We start from the raw sequence: 16,728 nt of genomic DNA, 5'->3' as shown, positions 1-16,728 counted from the left end.
TCGGGAGGCTAAGGCAGGAGAATTTGCTTGAACCAGGGAGTTGGAGGTTGCAGTGAGCCAAGATTGTGCCGCTGCACTCCAGCCTGGTGACAGAGTGAGACTCCGTCTCAAAAAAAAAAAAAAAAAAAGTTGCTTCAGGAAAAACTCTTTTGAGGATATATGCTGATTCTCTTATGGATTTTAGTGTCAACAAGGTCATCAGAAATTATGATCAAGACCTGGTAACAAGTTGAGAAATAAGTTTGTGTGTGACTTCTGAGTATTGCTAACAGATATATTTTTTAAAATTCCAATTCATTTTGTGAGCTTGCAATCTGCAGTTGGTGTTGAAGAAGCCATTTTATGGAGCATTTTATCATCTGGATACCAGATGTTCTGGAGTATATGCTTTTTTTTTTTTTTAAATGACCCATTTTGTGGAATTTTTTTTTTTTTTTTTACAGTCTAGGGATAACTCATTTTCATAGTCTGCAGAAAAACTCATGTTAGGTGCATAGTGATTTCTCTCTATTCAAACTACTAATGCTTTGTATCATATAGTTTTATGTATTCTCATTAAATCAATTCATATTTACTGTTAGAATGAACCCAAATTTACTGATAGCCTACTGTGAGCAAAGCACAGTACTACAAATTGTGGAGAGTTATGGATGCTGATTTCAAAAAAGGTTATAAACATTTCTTTTGATGATGTGATAAGACAGCATGTAAATTTGCAATAGAAAAGTTAAGGTACTGCATACACAATGCTATTTAGGACAAAGTCCACCCACTATAAAAAGCAAGGAGTCTCTAGCTGGGGAATCATTTGTTTAGTTGGCTTTTGCAGGACTGACTGTAGGATCAGTGTCCTCCCACTATTTAAATTCCCCTTTCCTTGGAAGCTTCCTGCCGCAGTTGTTTTGAGTCTCTTGCCTACGTGTCATGTCGCATTAGTGAGCGCAGGCCACATGGGACTTGGCTAGGATAGAAAATCCTGTATTTCTTAGGAGGAAAAAAAAAAAAATAAAAGCCCTCACATTCATTTCCAGTTATTCATTTTTCATTTTAAGGTCCATCCGAGATCTAAACTGTCTAGATCTGAACTGTTAGATCTGAAATGTTGGTTTTTGGTTAGATGTTAATTGAAGGACAAATTGTCAGTTATTTTGATGTTAGTTTGTCGTTTGACTTTTTATAAAAATAATTTAAGGCAATTTACAATGATGTATATGATACTTGGAAAAAAAAAAAAAAAGGAACAGCCTGGGCATGGTGGTTCACACCTGTAATGCCAGCTCTTTGGGAGGCCGAGGCAGATGGATCACTTGAGCCCAGGAGTTTGAGACCAGCCCGGGCAATATGGCAAAACTCCATCTCTACAAAAAACCAAACAAACAAACAACAAAAAAACAAAAGTTAGTCAGGCATGGTGGCATGTGTCTGTTATTCCAGCTACTCAGGATGTTGAGGCAGGAGAATTGCTTGAACTGAGGAGGCAGAGGTTGCAGTGAGCTGAGATTGCACCATTGCACTTCAGCCTGGGTGACTGAGTGAAGCCCTGTTAAACAACAAAACAAAACAAACAAACAAACAAACAAAAAACCAAGGAACATAGGAAAGTGAAGCCAAGATAAAATAGGGATGGGAAAAGGCAAATGAATCAGCAATGAACTCACCTATAACTTCTCACGTTGTGAAGTCTATAATATGTTCTTTAAAAAAATACTTCTAGTTCCTGAAGTGATGCTACTTTCTCCACCTGTTGCTTTCTTCTGTCAGTCACTGTGTGGCCGTATAAGGCTCAAGGTGGCCAGCAGAGATGGGGAAAGAGATTCTCTTTTATATTTGCCAGCATTTGCAGTGCGTCTCAACCTGCCTTGGGTGCAGAGGGAAAGCTGCTTGATATGTTATCATGGTTCAGGGTTGCTTACTAATTCTTACAGTGAGCGGAGGTCTGAAATAACCCGAACCACCCCCTAGCTATGGGAGCTTTCTACATTATCCTTAGCAGGTGAGCATCTATATCTTTTATTAGTGTTCATTACATATAAAGCATTTGCTGGACTTGGACACATGTTATGCACTTGGGACAGAAAGAGCTACCATTTGCAGTTCTTGTCCTTGAAGAGCTTAGAGATAGAGACCTGTAGGTTGCTGGTTTACTTAATTTTTTAAATATGCCTTTGTAGCCTCCTAGAAATATTAAAAGTGTACTTTACTATTACCGAACTGCATCTCTGTCTCCTGACTTGTAGACATGTCCATAATATATTGTTAAAGGAGAAAAGCAAGGGGAGAGTAATATAAAAAGTAGGATTCTTTTCCTACAAAAACATATGCCCCTCTGCCAAATATATGTGTTTGTATGTTACTGTAGGTTTGCATAAGCAAGGAGAAGATATGTCGAAAGATCTGCATCAAACTATTAACACTGGTTAATATTAACAATTGGTTGAGATTGATTAGTAAGGGGAAGTTTAAGGGAGAGGCAAGAGGATTAGCTTCTCCTTTAAACAGGACAAATGCTATTAATTACAATAACAATACAAAGCAATTATTAATTGCAATAATATTGCTATTAATACATTAAGTGTGTATTGCAATTTTAATTTGAAAGGCACTACTTAAAGTTTCGGAATCACAGTTAACAAATGAAAGTCGTTTCTTTAGATCTAAATTTTCTGTTTTTTTTGTTTTGATCAGCACATCACGCAGCGAATTCAGAGGCTTCAGGCTGACTGGGTCTTGGAAATAGACACCTTCTTGAGTCAGACGCCCTATGGGTACCGATCTTTCTCAAATATCATCAGCACCCTCAATCCCACTGCTAAACGACATTTGGTCCTCGCCTGCCACTATGACTCCAAGTATTTTTCCCACTGGAACAACAGAGTGTTTGTAGGAGCCACTGATTCAGCCGTGCCATGTGCAATGATGTTGGAACTTGCTCGTGCCTTAGACAAGAAACTCCTTTCCTTAAAGGTATCTGTTTTCTGCTTATTGATTCCTAGGATAAAGTACATTAACAGTAACTCAGAGTGAATTCTAGAATCCTTGGAGGAACGAGAAGGCCATTTAGAAATGGAGACTTTTGGTACATTTTTATTATGAATATTAATTGTAAGATTGCATGATTGGGAATATCAACCATGGGCAATAAACCTAAGATACGTGGCAATGCATTCATTAATTGGCACCTGATTTCTCAGCCTTGAATGCACATTAAATTAAATGCAACATTTCTTTGTGAAAAATGAAGGAGGAAGTTTGTTTCAGGTATAGTATGAGAATTGTGTTTTATAATGAACTATGTTTATTTCTTCTTCTTTCTATGGCCATGAAACATCACAACCTTCTGATCTGAGAGATGGCTCTTGGGTTGGAGGAGGGAGTTGCAGCAAAGTGGTTCTGAAGTGGAGAGCGGGTAATTCAGACCTATCAAGATGAAAAGCATGAAGCAGAAATGCATTATTGTTATTATCTGTGAATCTCAGCTCCATTTTATGTAGCATAGCAGAGCTTTTGTTATGCTCTCAGCTCAAAATACTTCTGGGACTCTCAGATGTTATTTCAGTCTTGGTGTTCTTAAGGGTATATTGGAAAAAAGTGCTAAACTAGATGAAGATATTTTGTTCTGATATCACTCATAACCAAGTAAACACAACAAAGCAAAAACAAAAAACTTTGTTCGCAGGCAACAAATGCTTTGTTCCCCGCTCAGAGCTTTATGAAGGGTCCAGCCTTTGATACAATGGGGGTAAAGAAGTAAAAAGTTTATCTTGTAATGGAAGTAGTAGAGATATTTGGTTCTATTTTTGCTGGATATGCTGAAATTGAAGAAAGCAAGACTTGTTTATACCCTCTCAGTCTCCTTTTCACTTCTTTTTTTTGGTTTGTTTTGTTTTCTGAGCCTTCTACAATCCCTTTGTCCCATGCTTTGCCCTGCTTTTAACTAGTTTCCTTCCCCAGCAATTGGATGAAGGAGTTCAGAAGCTGATGCAAAAGTCTAATTTTTCATATTTGCACTTCTAGTATAAGGACACAAAATGAAGTATGACTTGAAGACATTGTTCTGTGTAATGGATGTATTTTCTCTGAGTGAACTCCTTTGCTTTTTCCCATATAGCTCATATCTGCTTTTGGGGACCAGAAATATTAATAGAAAGGTCTGAATGAGTTATTGGATTGGGGTCATCATTAAAAAAATTCGAATCAACATATACATTCTTATAGTAATCCTTTCTGTTAGAGATAAATGGTGAGGTGGGGGATTTTTTTTAAGAGGCTGTTTTTGAATGCAGACTTGGAAAATATCAGATTTATTCTTCCAGTTATGTGTTTTAACTAAATTTGTATTGAGAAGTTAATTTCTTCAGCTGTCATGGATTGGGTAGATGGTGGTGGAAAGTGACCTGAAAGAGTGCTTGATAAGTAGACTGGATTATTCCCAACTCTTCATAGCTCCACTTCTCTCCAGTAATAGGACTGTCATTACACATCCACATCCTTTGCCTGGTAACTTTGCTGTGCCCTCCCACTGTAGCCAGTTGTACTTCCTCATCCCTTCACTCTGGACTTCATTATTTGACTTGCCTTAGCCAATGGGATGTTAGTAGAGGTGACACAAACAGAGGCTGGAAGTGTGCTTGTGCCATTGGGCTTGCTCTTCCGTGTCTTTGCCATAACCATGAGAATGGCATGCCCTGGCTAGCCTGCCAGTCCCAGCAGAAGGATGAGACACCTGGAGCAGAACCAACCTTGCTGACTGCACAGTGAAGCAGAGCTGCCCCAGCCAAACCCATTCTAGATCAGCTGCTCCCTAGCTGACCAGCAGAGGTTATGTATCCCAAGAAGATACATAATGGTATTTTAAGCCACTGTGTTGATGGGGTGTTATTCTATTCTATTATGGCAACATTAGCTAACTGATACAGCCTTGAATGGGGAAGGACTGCAGATAACCCACTGACTATGTGAACGCTGGTAATTAGGCATTTGTAGTGTTACCATGAAGACCTTCATACATCAGGCCAGTCAGATTCTCCTAGCTCCAAGGTACTAGGCTGAGTTACTAGCAACGAAGGCCATGGCTATTTTTATGCCATTCCTGAAATGAATCAAAAAGAGCAGGTTGCCTCATGGGACTCAGGATGAATGTCCACAACAGTTTATTGCTGGCTAAATGAATGGATATTAGGCGAACAGAATGAAGGCAAATCGTTGTACTGATCATTGGAGTCACCCAGCTGTTGAAGTTTCACTGAGGTACTTGAACTGTCAAGCCTGCAAGAGATAAAAACTATTTCCATTTGCCTCTGCCCTGGGCATGAGCAGAATGCCTCTTGTCCCAACCGGTCCCGTTCTGCCCTCTTGTTCTGTGATTATGTTGTCTGATTTGAAGCTAGAACTTTCAAGGCCCTTTAAACAACTGGAAACTTAGAATGTCTCTACTGAAGTAAGCACCTTACAATTTTTGCCAGTGAGAAAATCTGTTTAATTATTTAATGCTTATTAAACCCTGAGTGCATTTATATTGCACAAACACGTCCTCTGCTTAATGCTCTCCAGGAGTTATGAGGATTCAAATCAAATTAAACTGTCCTTTCCTCATGGTATAATTAAGGAGCAATATGAAATGATTAGTGTACAAAATTAAGTTAGTTTTCAGATGATAAAGACAATTTTTTTCTCTTTTGAAATCACCATTAAAACAATCAGGGAAACTCCATTTTTTGAAGAAACTAGAGAACATCTGTGAATAGGAACCACAATATGAAGACAGAAGTTGGATGGAGAAATGGCAGATGACATATCAGAGTGGAGAGAAGTCACACTGTCCTGGAGAGGGAAGAAATGGAAGAAGCCAGTGGTTTCCTTGATAGAATCCTAAAAAGGCTCAGGGATTAGAGATGTGATAAGCTGAGGAAGGCAGAGGTGAGGAAGGGGCTGGTGTGGAGAGTGTTTGTAAGTCTGTCTAAGGAATATGTGGATGTAGAGATTCCCACCCCACACCAGGCAGGTAAGTGAGTGCCCCCTTGTGCCTTTGCCACAGATGAGAAAATATTTTTCTGGAGAAATTGAACCAGGGAGGTTATGGAATTGAGAATAGCAAGTATACAGGAGGGTGACAGTGGGGCACCCCATGGAAATCGGGGAGATTAGGCGAAAGCCTATACATCGAACAGTGAAATCTATAGTTTCTCTCCCATCTTCAGCACCAGAAAGCCATCAGATAGGAAACTGGAGGATTCTTCTTCAGACCATGTGAACCACCCCGCAGAAAAATCCCAGATGGTGACATTCAGTAATCCTCAGTGAAAACACTGGCTGGGCACCAGATTGCCTTGCAGTGAAGCCAACCAATCTGTGTCTCCAACCAGCATTTTAATATCTTATTCTTTAACATGAATGAACACAAAGGATGACCAGACATTTGAGGACAGACTCCAGCATGAAAGAAAGGGCCTGGAGCAGTGGCTTATGTCTGTAATCCTAGCACTTTGGGAGGCCGAGGTGGGAGGATTGCTTGAGGCCAGGAGTTTGAGACCAGCCTGGGCAACATAGTGAGGCTCCCTCTCTACAAAAAAAAAAAAAAAAAAAAAAAAAAATTAGCTGGTTATGGTGGTACACACCTGTAGTCCTAGCTACTTGGGAGGTTGAGGCAGGAGGATTGCTTGAGCCCAGGAGTTCAAGGCTGCAGTGCACTATAATTGAGCCACTGCACTCCAGCCCGGGCAACAGAGTGAGACCCTGTCTCTTAAATAAATAAATACTTTTTTAAAATGTAAAAAAAAAAAAAAAAAAATAGAAAGCAAAACAAATCATACAAATTTAAAATGAAGTGGGAGGCAATAGAGCAGAAAATGACTTAAAGGACACTGTTCTAATATTCTTACAGAGATAAGAGGAGACATTATATCTATGAAACAAAACCAGAATGCTGCAATAACAGAACAATTGGTCAATAAGAAGGAGCTTTTGGAAACTAAAATTTCTATTTTCAAAATAAATAAATAAATAAAACAGTTGGATCCTAAAGTAGAAGAAGTATCTTTTTTTAGAAAGAGGAATGACAAAAAGGAGATGATTATGACTTTTGGAGAATAATTGTAACAATTCCAGTTAGGTCATATAAAAAGTATTGGGAATGAGAATGGCACTGGACTTCTCAATAGAAACTTTGGGAGCTAGAAAACAATGAAATTATGCCTTAAATATTTTAGATAAAAATAATTTGCAACCCAGAATCTTCAGACCCAGAAAAATTAAATAGGAAAATAGAATGAAGACATTTTCAGAGGTAAATCTCAACAATTTTCACTCCCATGTACTGTATTTTTCCCCTAGAAGTTGCTTAAAGCTGTGCTCTAGAAAAATCAAGAAAGAAATCAAGGATGAGGGAGTCATGGAGTTCAGCTCACTGGGGGTCCCATATAGGAGAGGCAGAATTCTGCAGGTTGATGGTGAGGGGAGCCCCAAGATAACAAACAGATAGGCAGCAGGCCTAGTGGTCGGTCCAGGCTGGAGCAGGCAGCAGAGGGCTCCGGAAGGGCCCATTCTTAAAAAACAAAACCAGACAGACATGAGAAATAAAGGTGTGATAGTGTCTGGAACGCTTGACCACATAATGGTGAAGACATATTAGGCTCAAAGAAAACAAAGCAAATGAAAGAGAGGCCTGTGGTGAGGAATGGTGGGAAACAGGTTTGCAGAGGCAGGACGAACTGGATTGCGATGTTTGTGTATATGGAAAAGGACAGAAAGAGACAGATCCCCACTGAATTTTGGTCTGAGTAACTGCAAGGGTGGTTTTGCCATCCATTTGGTTGAAGAGACTGTTGGTAATACAGATTTCTGGGGGAACCTCAGGAGATGAGTTTTGACACTTTGTTCGAGGTGTCTATTCACGTCTATGTGGAGATCTTCATTTGGCAACTGAATATGTAGTCTGGAGATCGGCAGTGAAGTCAGGGCTGGAGATATATTTTTTGGAATTGATATTTATATGTATGTGTGTGTTGTGTTGTGTGTGTGTATTATTATAATATAATACAATATAATATAACTTATAATATGTATATGTAGAGAGACCAGCCTGGGCAACATACTAAGGCTCCGTCTCTACAATATTATTATTATTATTATTTTAAAATAATTATATTAAAAATTTTATATATGTAACAATACACACACACAACACAGCACACACACACAAGACAACACACACATACCCACACATATATGATTTAAAGCCTCAAGAAGAGATATCAAGACAGTGAGTGAGTATGGACAGAGAAGAGAAGAGAACCATGGAGCAAGCCTCTGAGGCTCTCCAGTGTTAAGAGGGAAGGGAGATGAAGGGAGCCATTAGTGCTAAGGTAGGAGGAATATGGTACCTTAGGAACCAAATGAAGCAAGTGTAGCCAGGAGGGAGTAATTAACTGTGTTGAATGCTGACAGTAAGTCAAGAGAGATGAAGACTGAGAGTTGACCACTGGATGTAGCCATGTAGAGTCACTGGTGTCTTGACAAGAGCAGTTTCAGTACACGGTGGAGATAAAACCCAACTGGGCTAAGTTTAAGAAGCAGGATTGGAGACAGTGTGAATAGTCAACTCCTTCAAGGGGTTTTGCTATAAATGGGATTACAAAATTGGGCAGTAGATGGTGGAGATAGTAAGGTCAAATATTTTAAGATGAGAAAAGCAACAGCACGTTTGTTGGCCAATGGGAATTATCCAGCAGAGATAGAAAAATTGATGATGTAGGAGAGAAATGGTATTTGCTAGAGCAATGTCCTTGAGCAGATGAGAGAGGATAGGATTTTGTGCATAAGCAGGGAGACTGGCATCTGATATGAGCATGACAGAAAGAAATCAAGGTCATCGGTTGGGAATGAAGACGGGTGAGGTGGCAGGGAGAGGAGGAATGTGAAATCCTAGAAGAGTGCCAGAGTGACTGAACTAAGAAAATACAGATGACTTGCCAGTCAACATGAAAGGCCAATGTGAGGTTTGTGGTCATGAACTTTAAGCAAGGCCAGTGTGGTTACATATTTTTTTCTCTGGCGAGGTTTAGCTGCACGAGTGCTGGCACAAAGTAGGTACAGTAGGTTTTTGCCATGAAAGTTTGACCAAGGCAGAAAGGGGCAAGGGAGTTGAGGGTGTATGCTAGTGAGTGATTGGCATGATTGACTGGAATTTAAGCCAAATATAGAGTGAAGTGAGGACATTATGGGGGTGAAGGACCGTGAAAAGGTGAAACGTTCAGTAGATTAGGGGTTCCAGTGGGATTGAAGGACTTTGGAGTTTAGAGTACCAGGACCAATCTGAAAGACAGGGGTTATTGTCAGACGGAGGAAAGTGTAAAATCAGTTAGAATCCTAGTCACTCTTTTTAGTTCCATTCAAATACTGTCTTTTTCATAAAGCCCTCCTTGACACCCCCAGGATTTTGCTTCTCATTCTATCCAATTTCTAGAGGACTTTTATGTTACATTTGTGGCTGGTGGCACATTTTGCCATGCTTATGTATTTGTTTTATCTCTCCCCAACCCAACTAAAGTATAGACTATTTCAAGGGAAGGGCTATAATTATTATTCTTCGTGTCTGTCGCATTCCTAGGGCAGACTCTTGAAGCTAGACTCAGTACAAAATTGAAGATGTAAATAAGGTGAGAAGCAAGAAAGATTTACAGTTGTTTCAGGTTGGATTCCCCAGGAAGCGCCCTCTGACATGGAGTTTAGCGTTCAGGTCACTAATTAGGGAGTGGCCTTGGATCAACACAGGTATCAGGGAGGGGAAAGAAATGGTGTTGGACGGAGGAAGAAGTCGAGCTGCAGTGCAGGTTCAGCAACGGCCTCAGCCAACCCCTGGGGAGCTCTGGAGATATGATGGCTCTTTAGAGAGCCCCCGTACCCGTGTAGGTCAGCACTGGATGTAGGACACTCCCAGGAGGTGCAGCTGAGGCAACTCCTAAAGTGACTGACGGCTCTTCCAGCAGCTGAGGCAACACACCCTCCTGTAGTGGAAGTGGGTGGTGTATCACACGATTCATCACAGCACTTTCATTGTTTCAAAATTCTGTGAGGAGTAAGAAAAAATATAAAAGACTTCTATTTTCAGAGGGAGTGGAAGAAGGTGGTTTATATGGGTGAAGACTGTGGGAGGTGTGATGACTTTTGAAGAGGAAGTGGTGTGGAATAAATTTTGCCATAGTTTCACTTGCTTTGGTATCTTCCTTTCTTTACGGCACATCTATCTTTTTGCCCAGTTAATAGAAAATCATGCTATTTTTCATCATCACCGTATTTTTTTGCTATGTTTTTATTGTTGTTTTTACCAGACTGTTTCAGACTCCAAGCCAGATTTGTCACTCCAGCTGATCTTCTTTGATGGTGAAGAGGCTTTTCTTCACTGGTCTCCTCAAGATTCTCTCTATGGGTCTCGACACTTAGCTGCAAAGATGGCATCGACCCCGCACCCACCTGGAGCGAGAGGCACCAGCCAACTGCATGGCATGGTTAGTCTGGGCAATTTCCCTAGCACTGTAGCTGTAGGCTCTGCTTCCAAGGAAAAGGTTGCAAAAGCCAAGTAAAGACCTAAAAATGTCACAGCATCCTTGGAGCACAGTGTTTATGATAGAACATTCCTTGGCAGGCATTGGGTTTTTGAGGAATCCCAGAGCTAAAAAGAATGATTCTGAGCTGGCACTGTGGCTCATACCTGTAATCCCAGCATTTTGGGAGGTTGAGGTGGGAGGATCACTTGAGCCCAGGAGTTTGAGACCAGACTGGGCAACATAAGGGGACTTCGTCTCTACAACAAATAAAATAATTAGCTGGGTGTTGTGTATGCCTGTAATCTTAGCTACTCAAGAGGCTAAGGCAGGAGGATTGTTTGAGCCCAGGAGTTCGAGGCTGCAGTGAGCTATGATTGCTCCATTGCACTCCAGCCTGGGTGACAGAGGGAGACTCTGTTAAAAAAGAAAGGAAGAAAGAAAAATTGCTGGTTAGAAGCCATGTTTGACTGAGCTTAATTAAAATGATAAAATCATGTAAAAAATTGGATTACAGGAACTTCAGATTCAGTTGGGCCCAATGGGAGCACATTCCCCCAGTACTGTATGGAGGTGGAGAGAGCAAACCCCTTCTTTCAGGCCTTTATAAGTCTGAAGAACATGGGGCTTTGGGAAATGGAATAAAAGAGGGGTGAGGGTGAAGAATTTCCTTGGTGGCTTCAAAGTATTACCGTGACTCCAGTGTGACTATGACAGTTTGATGTGTTGGTTTTGATGTGGCATTTTTGACATGGGGGTGGGGATATTTTGATGCTGCCTTAAAACCCTGCTATTATTACTAAGTAATGGGTGCAACACACAGCCTCATTTTCATCCGCATTCCTGGGCCCACGCTCCATCCCTAATCCCTCCCCCGACCCCTGCATCTTCTCCTGACTCTGACTCTCTTCCCATATTTGATCTTCTTTCTGTCCCCACGTCTTCACTAACCGCAGCTTGGAATCTCATGCTACCCTTGAGACTTCACTAGCCCCGGTGCCTTCATCCCTCCCTGAGGCTCACCCCATCTGTGAACTGATAGCTTATTCCCAGCACCCCCACTTATTCCTATCCATTGCCCTATCACTGACCTTCGCCCTAGAAAAGTCCAAATGGTCACATTCTGTGTCCTCTGTGACCCTAACACACCTCCTGTTGGCATTTGCTCCCTCCTGTTATCCATTGGCAGCTCCTAATGGGCCAGGGGAATGTGGTCAGCATATCACTCATTCACTTGTGCCCGAGTGCCCAAAAAGCATTCAGAACATATTCACAAGAGGAGACGCCTGGTTGATCAGTAGTAGAACAAAGTTATTTATTTATCAGTCCAAATATATGAAGCCACAGTGATTCATATATTTGGACTGATAAATTTGTTGAATGAAGATCATTTTTTTCCAGAAACAAACCCTTAATAGATTATCCAACCTTGTGAATATGTTCCTATTTCAAAGAAGCCTATTTTTTCCTACGATGAATATATTGAATTTTCATTTATGAATTTATTCATACTATGTCTTCAGGATCACACACTCTGAAAATATTTATCTAATATGTGTTAGGATGTATGCTAAATATTTATCCACACATTATTTTACTTAGATAAATCAGGATGTCTTAATCTAGAGAGTAGTCTTCAGAGAGTCCTCGTGATGAGAAGATAGAGAGCTATAACCAGAAGGAACCTTTAGAGATCAGCTAGTTTGAGCTTCTTATTTGATACACAAGGAAATGGAGATCCAGAGACACAATGTTATATAGCTCCTGTACAAGGAATTTTTCTTAGATACTACTTGATCAATAAATAGTTACTGTCCAAGTGCCTTCCTTTGAGAGTTTTATCATTACAGATTAAGGATAAAATGGCTAAACAGAGTGGATTAGAAGATCAAATAGGCTTCGACTCCTTTCTGAAAATAAATGTATGCTTTTAAAGTTCACAAAATATTCATCCAAATGTCTTCTTCCTAATTTATCCTTAGTGATATCCTTTGGACTTACATACACAAATAATCAATACTTTGCTATTTGTCCACATTACATAAGCAAGATTTAAAGAGTTCTCCAAAATAATTAGCATAAAATGTTAGTAAATCTTTGGTTCATTCATATAGCTTGCCATATTATTCTCAATTACTGAAATGCAGTTAATTTTGACTGATTGTATTTCCCTGTTGATGAATATAAAACACGTTTTGGTGATGGTGATTAAACATTACTTTTTCTCCCTCAGGATTTATTGGTCTTATTGGATTTGATTGGAGCTCCAAACCCAACGTTTCCCAATTTTTTTCCAAACTCAGCCAGATGGTTTGAAAGACTTCAAGCAATTGGTAAGCACCACCGTTACTAATGAATAAAACATCATTTCTTGCTACTGACAGATACTACATTTTAACCTTAAAATTTATAATTTGGCTGGGCGCAGTGGCTCAAGCCTGTAATCCTAGCACTTTGGGAGGCCAAGGCAGGCAGATCAGCTAGGGTCAGGAGTTTGAGACCAGCCTGGCCAACATGAAACAGGGCTTTCATGTTTAGTAGAGACAGGGTTTCACTAAACAAATACAAAATAAATACAAAAATTAGCTGGGTGTGGTGGCGGGCACCTGTAATCCCAGCTACTTGATAGGCTGAGGCATGAGAATCACTTGAACCTGGGAAGCAGAGGTTGCAGTGAGCCAAGATGGTGCCATTGCACTCCAGCCTGGGTGACAGGGTGAGGCTCCATCTCAAAAAAGAAAAAAAAATTATAATTTAAGTATATGATTTAAATGTGTAATATACTTTATTGGCTTTTTTTCTTGCTTAATTGATTAGTTTATTATTCTTTTCATCTTTGTAGTAAGCCCAGTTTATTTTCCTGCATGAAACTATATTTTGAAATGGAAACATAAAATACTACATTTCATGTTTGCACATCCTTAAAAATGGTTCGAAAATATTTGAAAATATTTTCCCAGAGTCCTGTTTGAAGCAGGTAGAATGCGTTTCGAGAGAAAAGTTTACTCAACAAAGCATGCTGGCTAATGATGAATATGATGTCCTTATAATGATACCAAAAGATATTCTTCAGTTTTTCTTTTCCATCTCTGTCTTTGCCATCTTCTATTTTCTACCTTACCCAGATATTATTTTCCTTTAAATCTAGTACAATCTCTGCCAATTTTCCAAAGAAGCAAGAGATCAGGATAAAGAGAAAGCCAGATCCTTTGAGATTTAGAGTCAAATAAATGGGAGTTGACTAGGCCAGACCAGGTCAGGCCAGGCCAGCCCAAGAAACATATGTATCTATGGCTGAAGAGGGGAGCTTGGGGCTTGGAGAAAGAAAAGGAGAAAAACTTTGTACTACCACCCTACCCAAAACAAAACAAAACAAAACAAAACAAAGCAAACTCTTCAGGCATCAGGGAAAGATGAAAATGAGATTGATCTTTATTGTAGAATCCAGGCCAGGGGGCTGCTTTGAAGGCAAGAATTTCATGCTAGAAATTCCTTATTAGCCACACAAACTTCTTGGAGCAAGATAGACTTGTATTACTTCTAAACAGTGGGAAAAACACTGCCATCATAACTCACACTTTTGCCATGAGTTAAGAATTTGTCTAGAATCTTAGAGAAACTTCTGCTTGAACTTTAGGTGCACGTCATGGACAAATTTCATTTCCTAGTTTGAAAGAATTACTCTAATGGTGTTATTAATATAAACTTCTTGGGCTTCTTCCTTGCAGCATATTTTCCTTACTTTGATGGTAGCCTTGAGAAACTGAGTTTGGCTTTCTTTCAAGGATTTTGTGCACTTTTATTATGTCCTGTACCAGAATGAACTTATGCCAATAACTTGCACCTTCATTCAATTTTAACCCATTGTGCCCCTCCTGTTGGTATTTACATTTCAAACCATATCTCTAGTTGTATAAGAAAAAGTTGTGTCTCATGGTAAAGGAATTATAAGTATCAATAAACAGACAAGAATATTGTTTTTGGTGGTAGTTAGGGCTTTCTCAATGTTTCTAGAATCATATTACATATGATTGATTACTAGTTGGTTTAGTTTTACCTTAGCTAGTTCCTAGCTATCCTAGGAAGTTTCATTTGGTTGTCTTACAATATTCATGTAATCTCTTGTCATCTTGTAACATACAATACATGACTTATGTAGGCCAGTGGTTCTCAAACTTTAAAGTGCATCAGAATCACCTGGAGGGCTTCTTCCACACAGATTGCTGGACTCCAGCCCTAGAATTTCTGTAAGTCTGAGGTGGGACCAGATAATTTGCATTTCTGACACGTTCCTAGGTGTTGCTGATGTTGCTGGTCAGACATCACACTTTGAGAACCACTGATGTAGGTCACACTAGGTATCTCTTTCCCATAGAGTGGCCACTTGATATACTTCATCTCTACTCTGTTTGAGTATTCCCCTTTTAAGCCCCATATCTCATCTAAGGCATTCTTCATGCAGCATCTTGGACCTATAAGCATCTACACCTGCACTTGTGTTGTCCCCTTCCACCCACCTGTCCTCTGTTTTTTTCATTCTCTATCTCTCCACTGTTCTGTGGAGTTTCTACCTCTAAGGAGGTTCTCACCTGTAAGTTTAGAGCTACATTTGACTCTTCTCTCTTCCTGCTCCAAAGTGTACACATCCCTGTTCAACCCAGATGTCTATTGTCATGGGTGTGGCCATGCTTGCTGTTGCATAATCTTTTACAAATTATGGACACATGTGCTAAGATTTCAAACTCCTTAAATAAGGATACATTATGAGTCTTGATGAGATAAAAATAGTTGCTCATTTACTGTATAATTGTCATCTACAGAACATGAACTTCATGAATTGGGTTTGCTCAAGGATCACTCTTTGGAGGGGCGGTATTTCCAGAATTACAGTTATGGAGGTGTGATTCAGGATGACCATATTCCATTTTTAAGAAGAGGTAATGTGTGTGTGTGTGTGTGTTTGTGTGTGTGTGCATGCGCAGCCTGATTTTGGAGTACAACGGTGGGATATGAGAAAGTACACAGATGATGATGAATTATCAGCTGTCTTTATGTGGTACAGAGCTCCCTCTGCTTGAAGAATGACCCCTTCTAGTTTACTCACTGGAGTAATGCACATTGTTACAAGTTGGTTCTTTCTTAATAGGTGTTCCAGTTCTGCATCTGATACCGTCTCCTTTCCCTGAAGTCTGGCACACCATGGATGACAATGAAGAAAATTTGGATGAATCAACCATTGACAATCTAAACAAAATCCTACAAGTCTTTGTGTTGGAATATCTTCATTTGTAATACTCTGATTTAGTTTATGATAATTGGTTCTAGAATTGAATTCAAAAGTCAAGGCATCATTTAAAATAATCTGATTTCAGACAAATGCTGTGTGGAAACATCTATCCTATAGATCATCCTATTCTTAGGTGTCTTTGGTTATCAGATCAATTACAGAATAATTGTGTTGTGATATTGTGTCCTAAATTGCTCATTAATTTTTATTTACAGATTGAAAAAGAGGGACCGTGTAAAGAAAATGGAAAATAAATATCTTTCAAAGACTCTTTTAGATAAACACGATGAGGCAAAATCAGGTTCATTTATTCAACGATAGTTTCTAAACAGTATTTAAATAGCTGTTGGAAAATGTAGCCTTCATTTTATGATTTTTTCATATGTGGAAACCTATTACATGTAATACAAAACAAACATGTAGTTTGAAGGCGGTCAGATTTCTTTGAGAAATCTTTGTAGGGTTAATTTTATGGAAATTAAAATCAGAATTAAATGCTATGTTGTGATGTCTTTTTCATATATAAAAATAATGATATAATTTAATGCATAGTCCAATTTTTATAGGGTTTTTGCAAATTTAACGTTCTCGTAAAAATAATAGTCAATAACAAAAATTTTGGAAAATGGAGAAAAGAAGAAAACTATAATCCCATTATATTAACAGAATCACCATTAGTTCGCTTTTTAGTTTTTCCTCACTTTTTCTTTTTTTTTTTTGAGACAGGGTCTCACTCTGTTGCTCAGGCTGGAGTGCAGTGGCATGATCATGGCTCACTGCAGTCTTGACCTCCTCGGCTCAAGCGATCCTCTCACCTCCACCCTACGAGTGATTGGGACTACAGGCATGCACTACCTAGCTAATTTTTTTGCCTGGCTAATTTTTTTGGTATTTTTGTATGGA

At 39.5% G+C, this 16,728-nt stretch overlaps 1 protein-coding gene across 1 annotated transcript in view; it reads left to right on the top strand.

Annotated features, from left to right (window-relative positions):
• QPCT (glutaminyl-peptide cyclotransferase) overlaps positions 1-16,325 on the top strand; it is a 28,697-nt gene extending 12,372 nt beyond the window's left edge. Inside the window, exons 3-7 of the mRNA XM_019021591.4 lie at positions 2,686-2,964; positions 10,326-10,502; positions 12,772-12,871; positions 15,359-15,475; positions 15,685-16,325. Of these exons, the coding sequence (XP_018877136.2) occupies positions 2,686-2,964; positions 10,326-10,502; positions 12,772-12,871; positions 15,359-15,475; positions 15,685-15,830 (819 nt within the window). The 3' untranslated portion in view covers positions 15,831-16,325. The remainder of the gene's footprint in view (positions 1-2,685; positions 2,965-10,325; positions 10,503-12,771; positions 12,872-15,358; positions 15,476-15,684) is intronic.
• The last annotated feature ends 403 nt before the right edge of the window (positions 16,326-16,728 follow it).

The sequence above is a fragment of the Gorilla gorilla genome, chromosome 12 (genome assembly GCF_029281585.2).
Source record: "Gorilla gorilla gorilla isolate KB3781 chromosome 12, NHGRI_mGorGor1-v2.1_pri, whole genome shotgun sequence".
Classification (NCBI taxonomy): Eukaryota; Metazoa; Chordata; class Mammalia; order Primates; family Hominidae; genus Gorilla; species Gorilla gorilla.
Note: the sequence above shows the minus strand (reverse complement) of the source record. Positions and strands in the feature narration are given on the sequence as shown.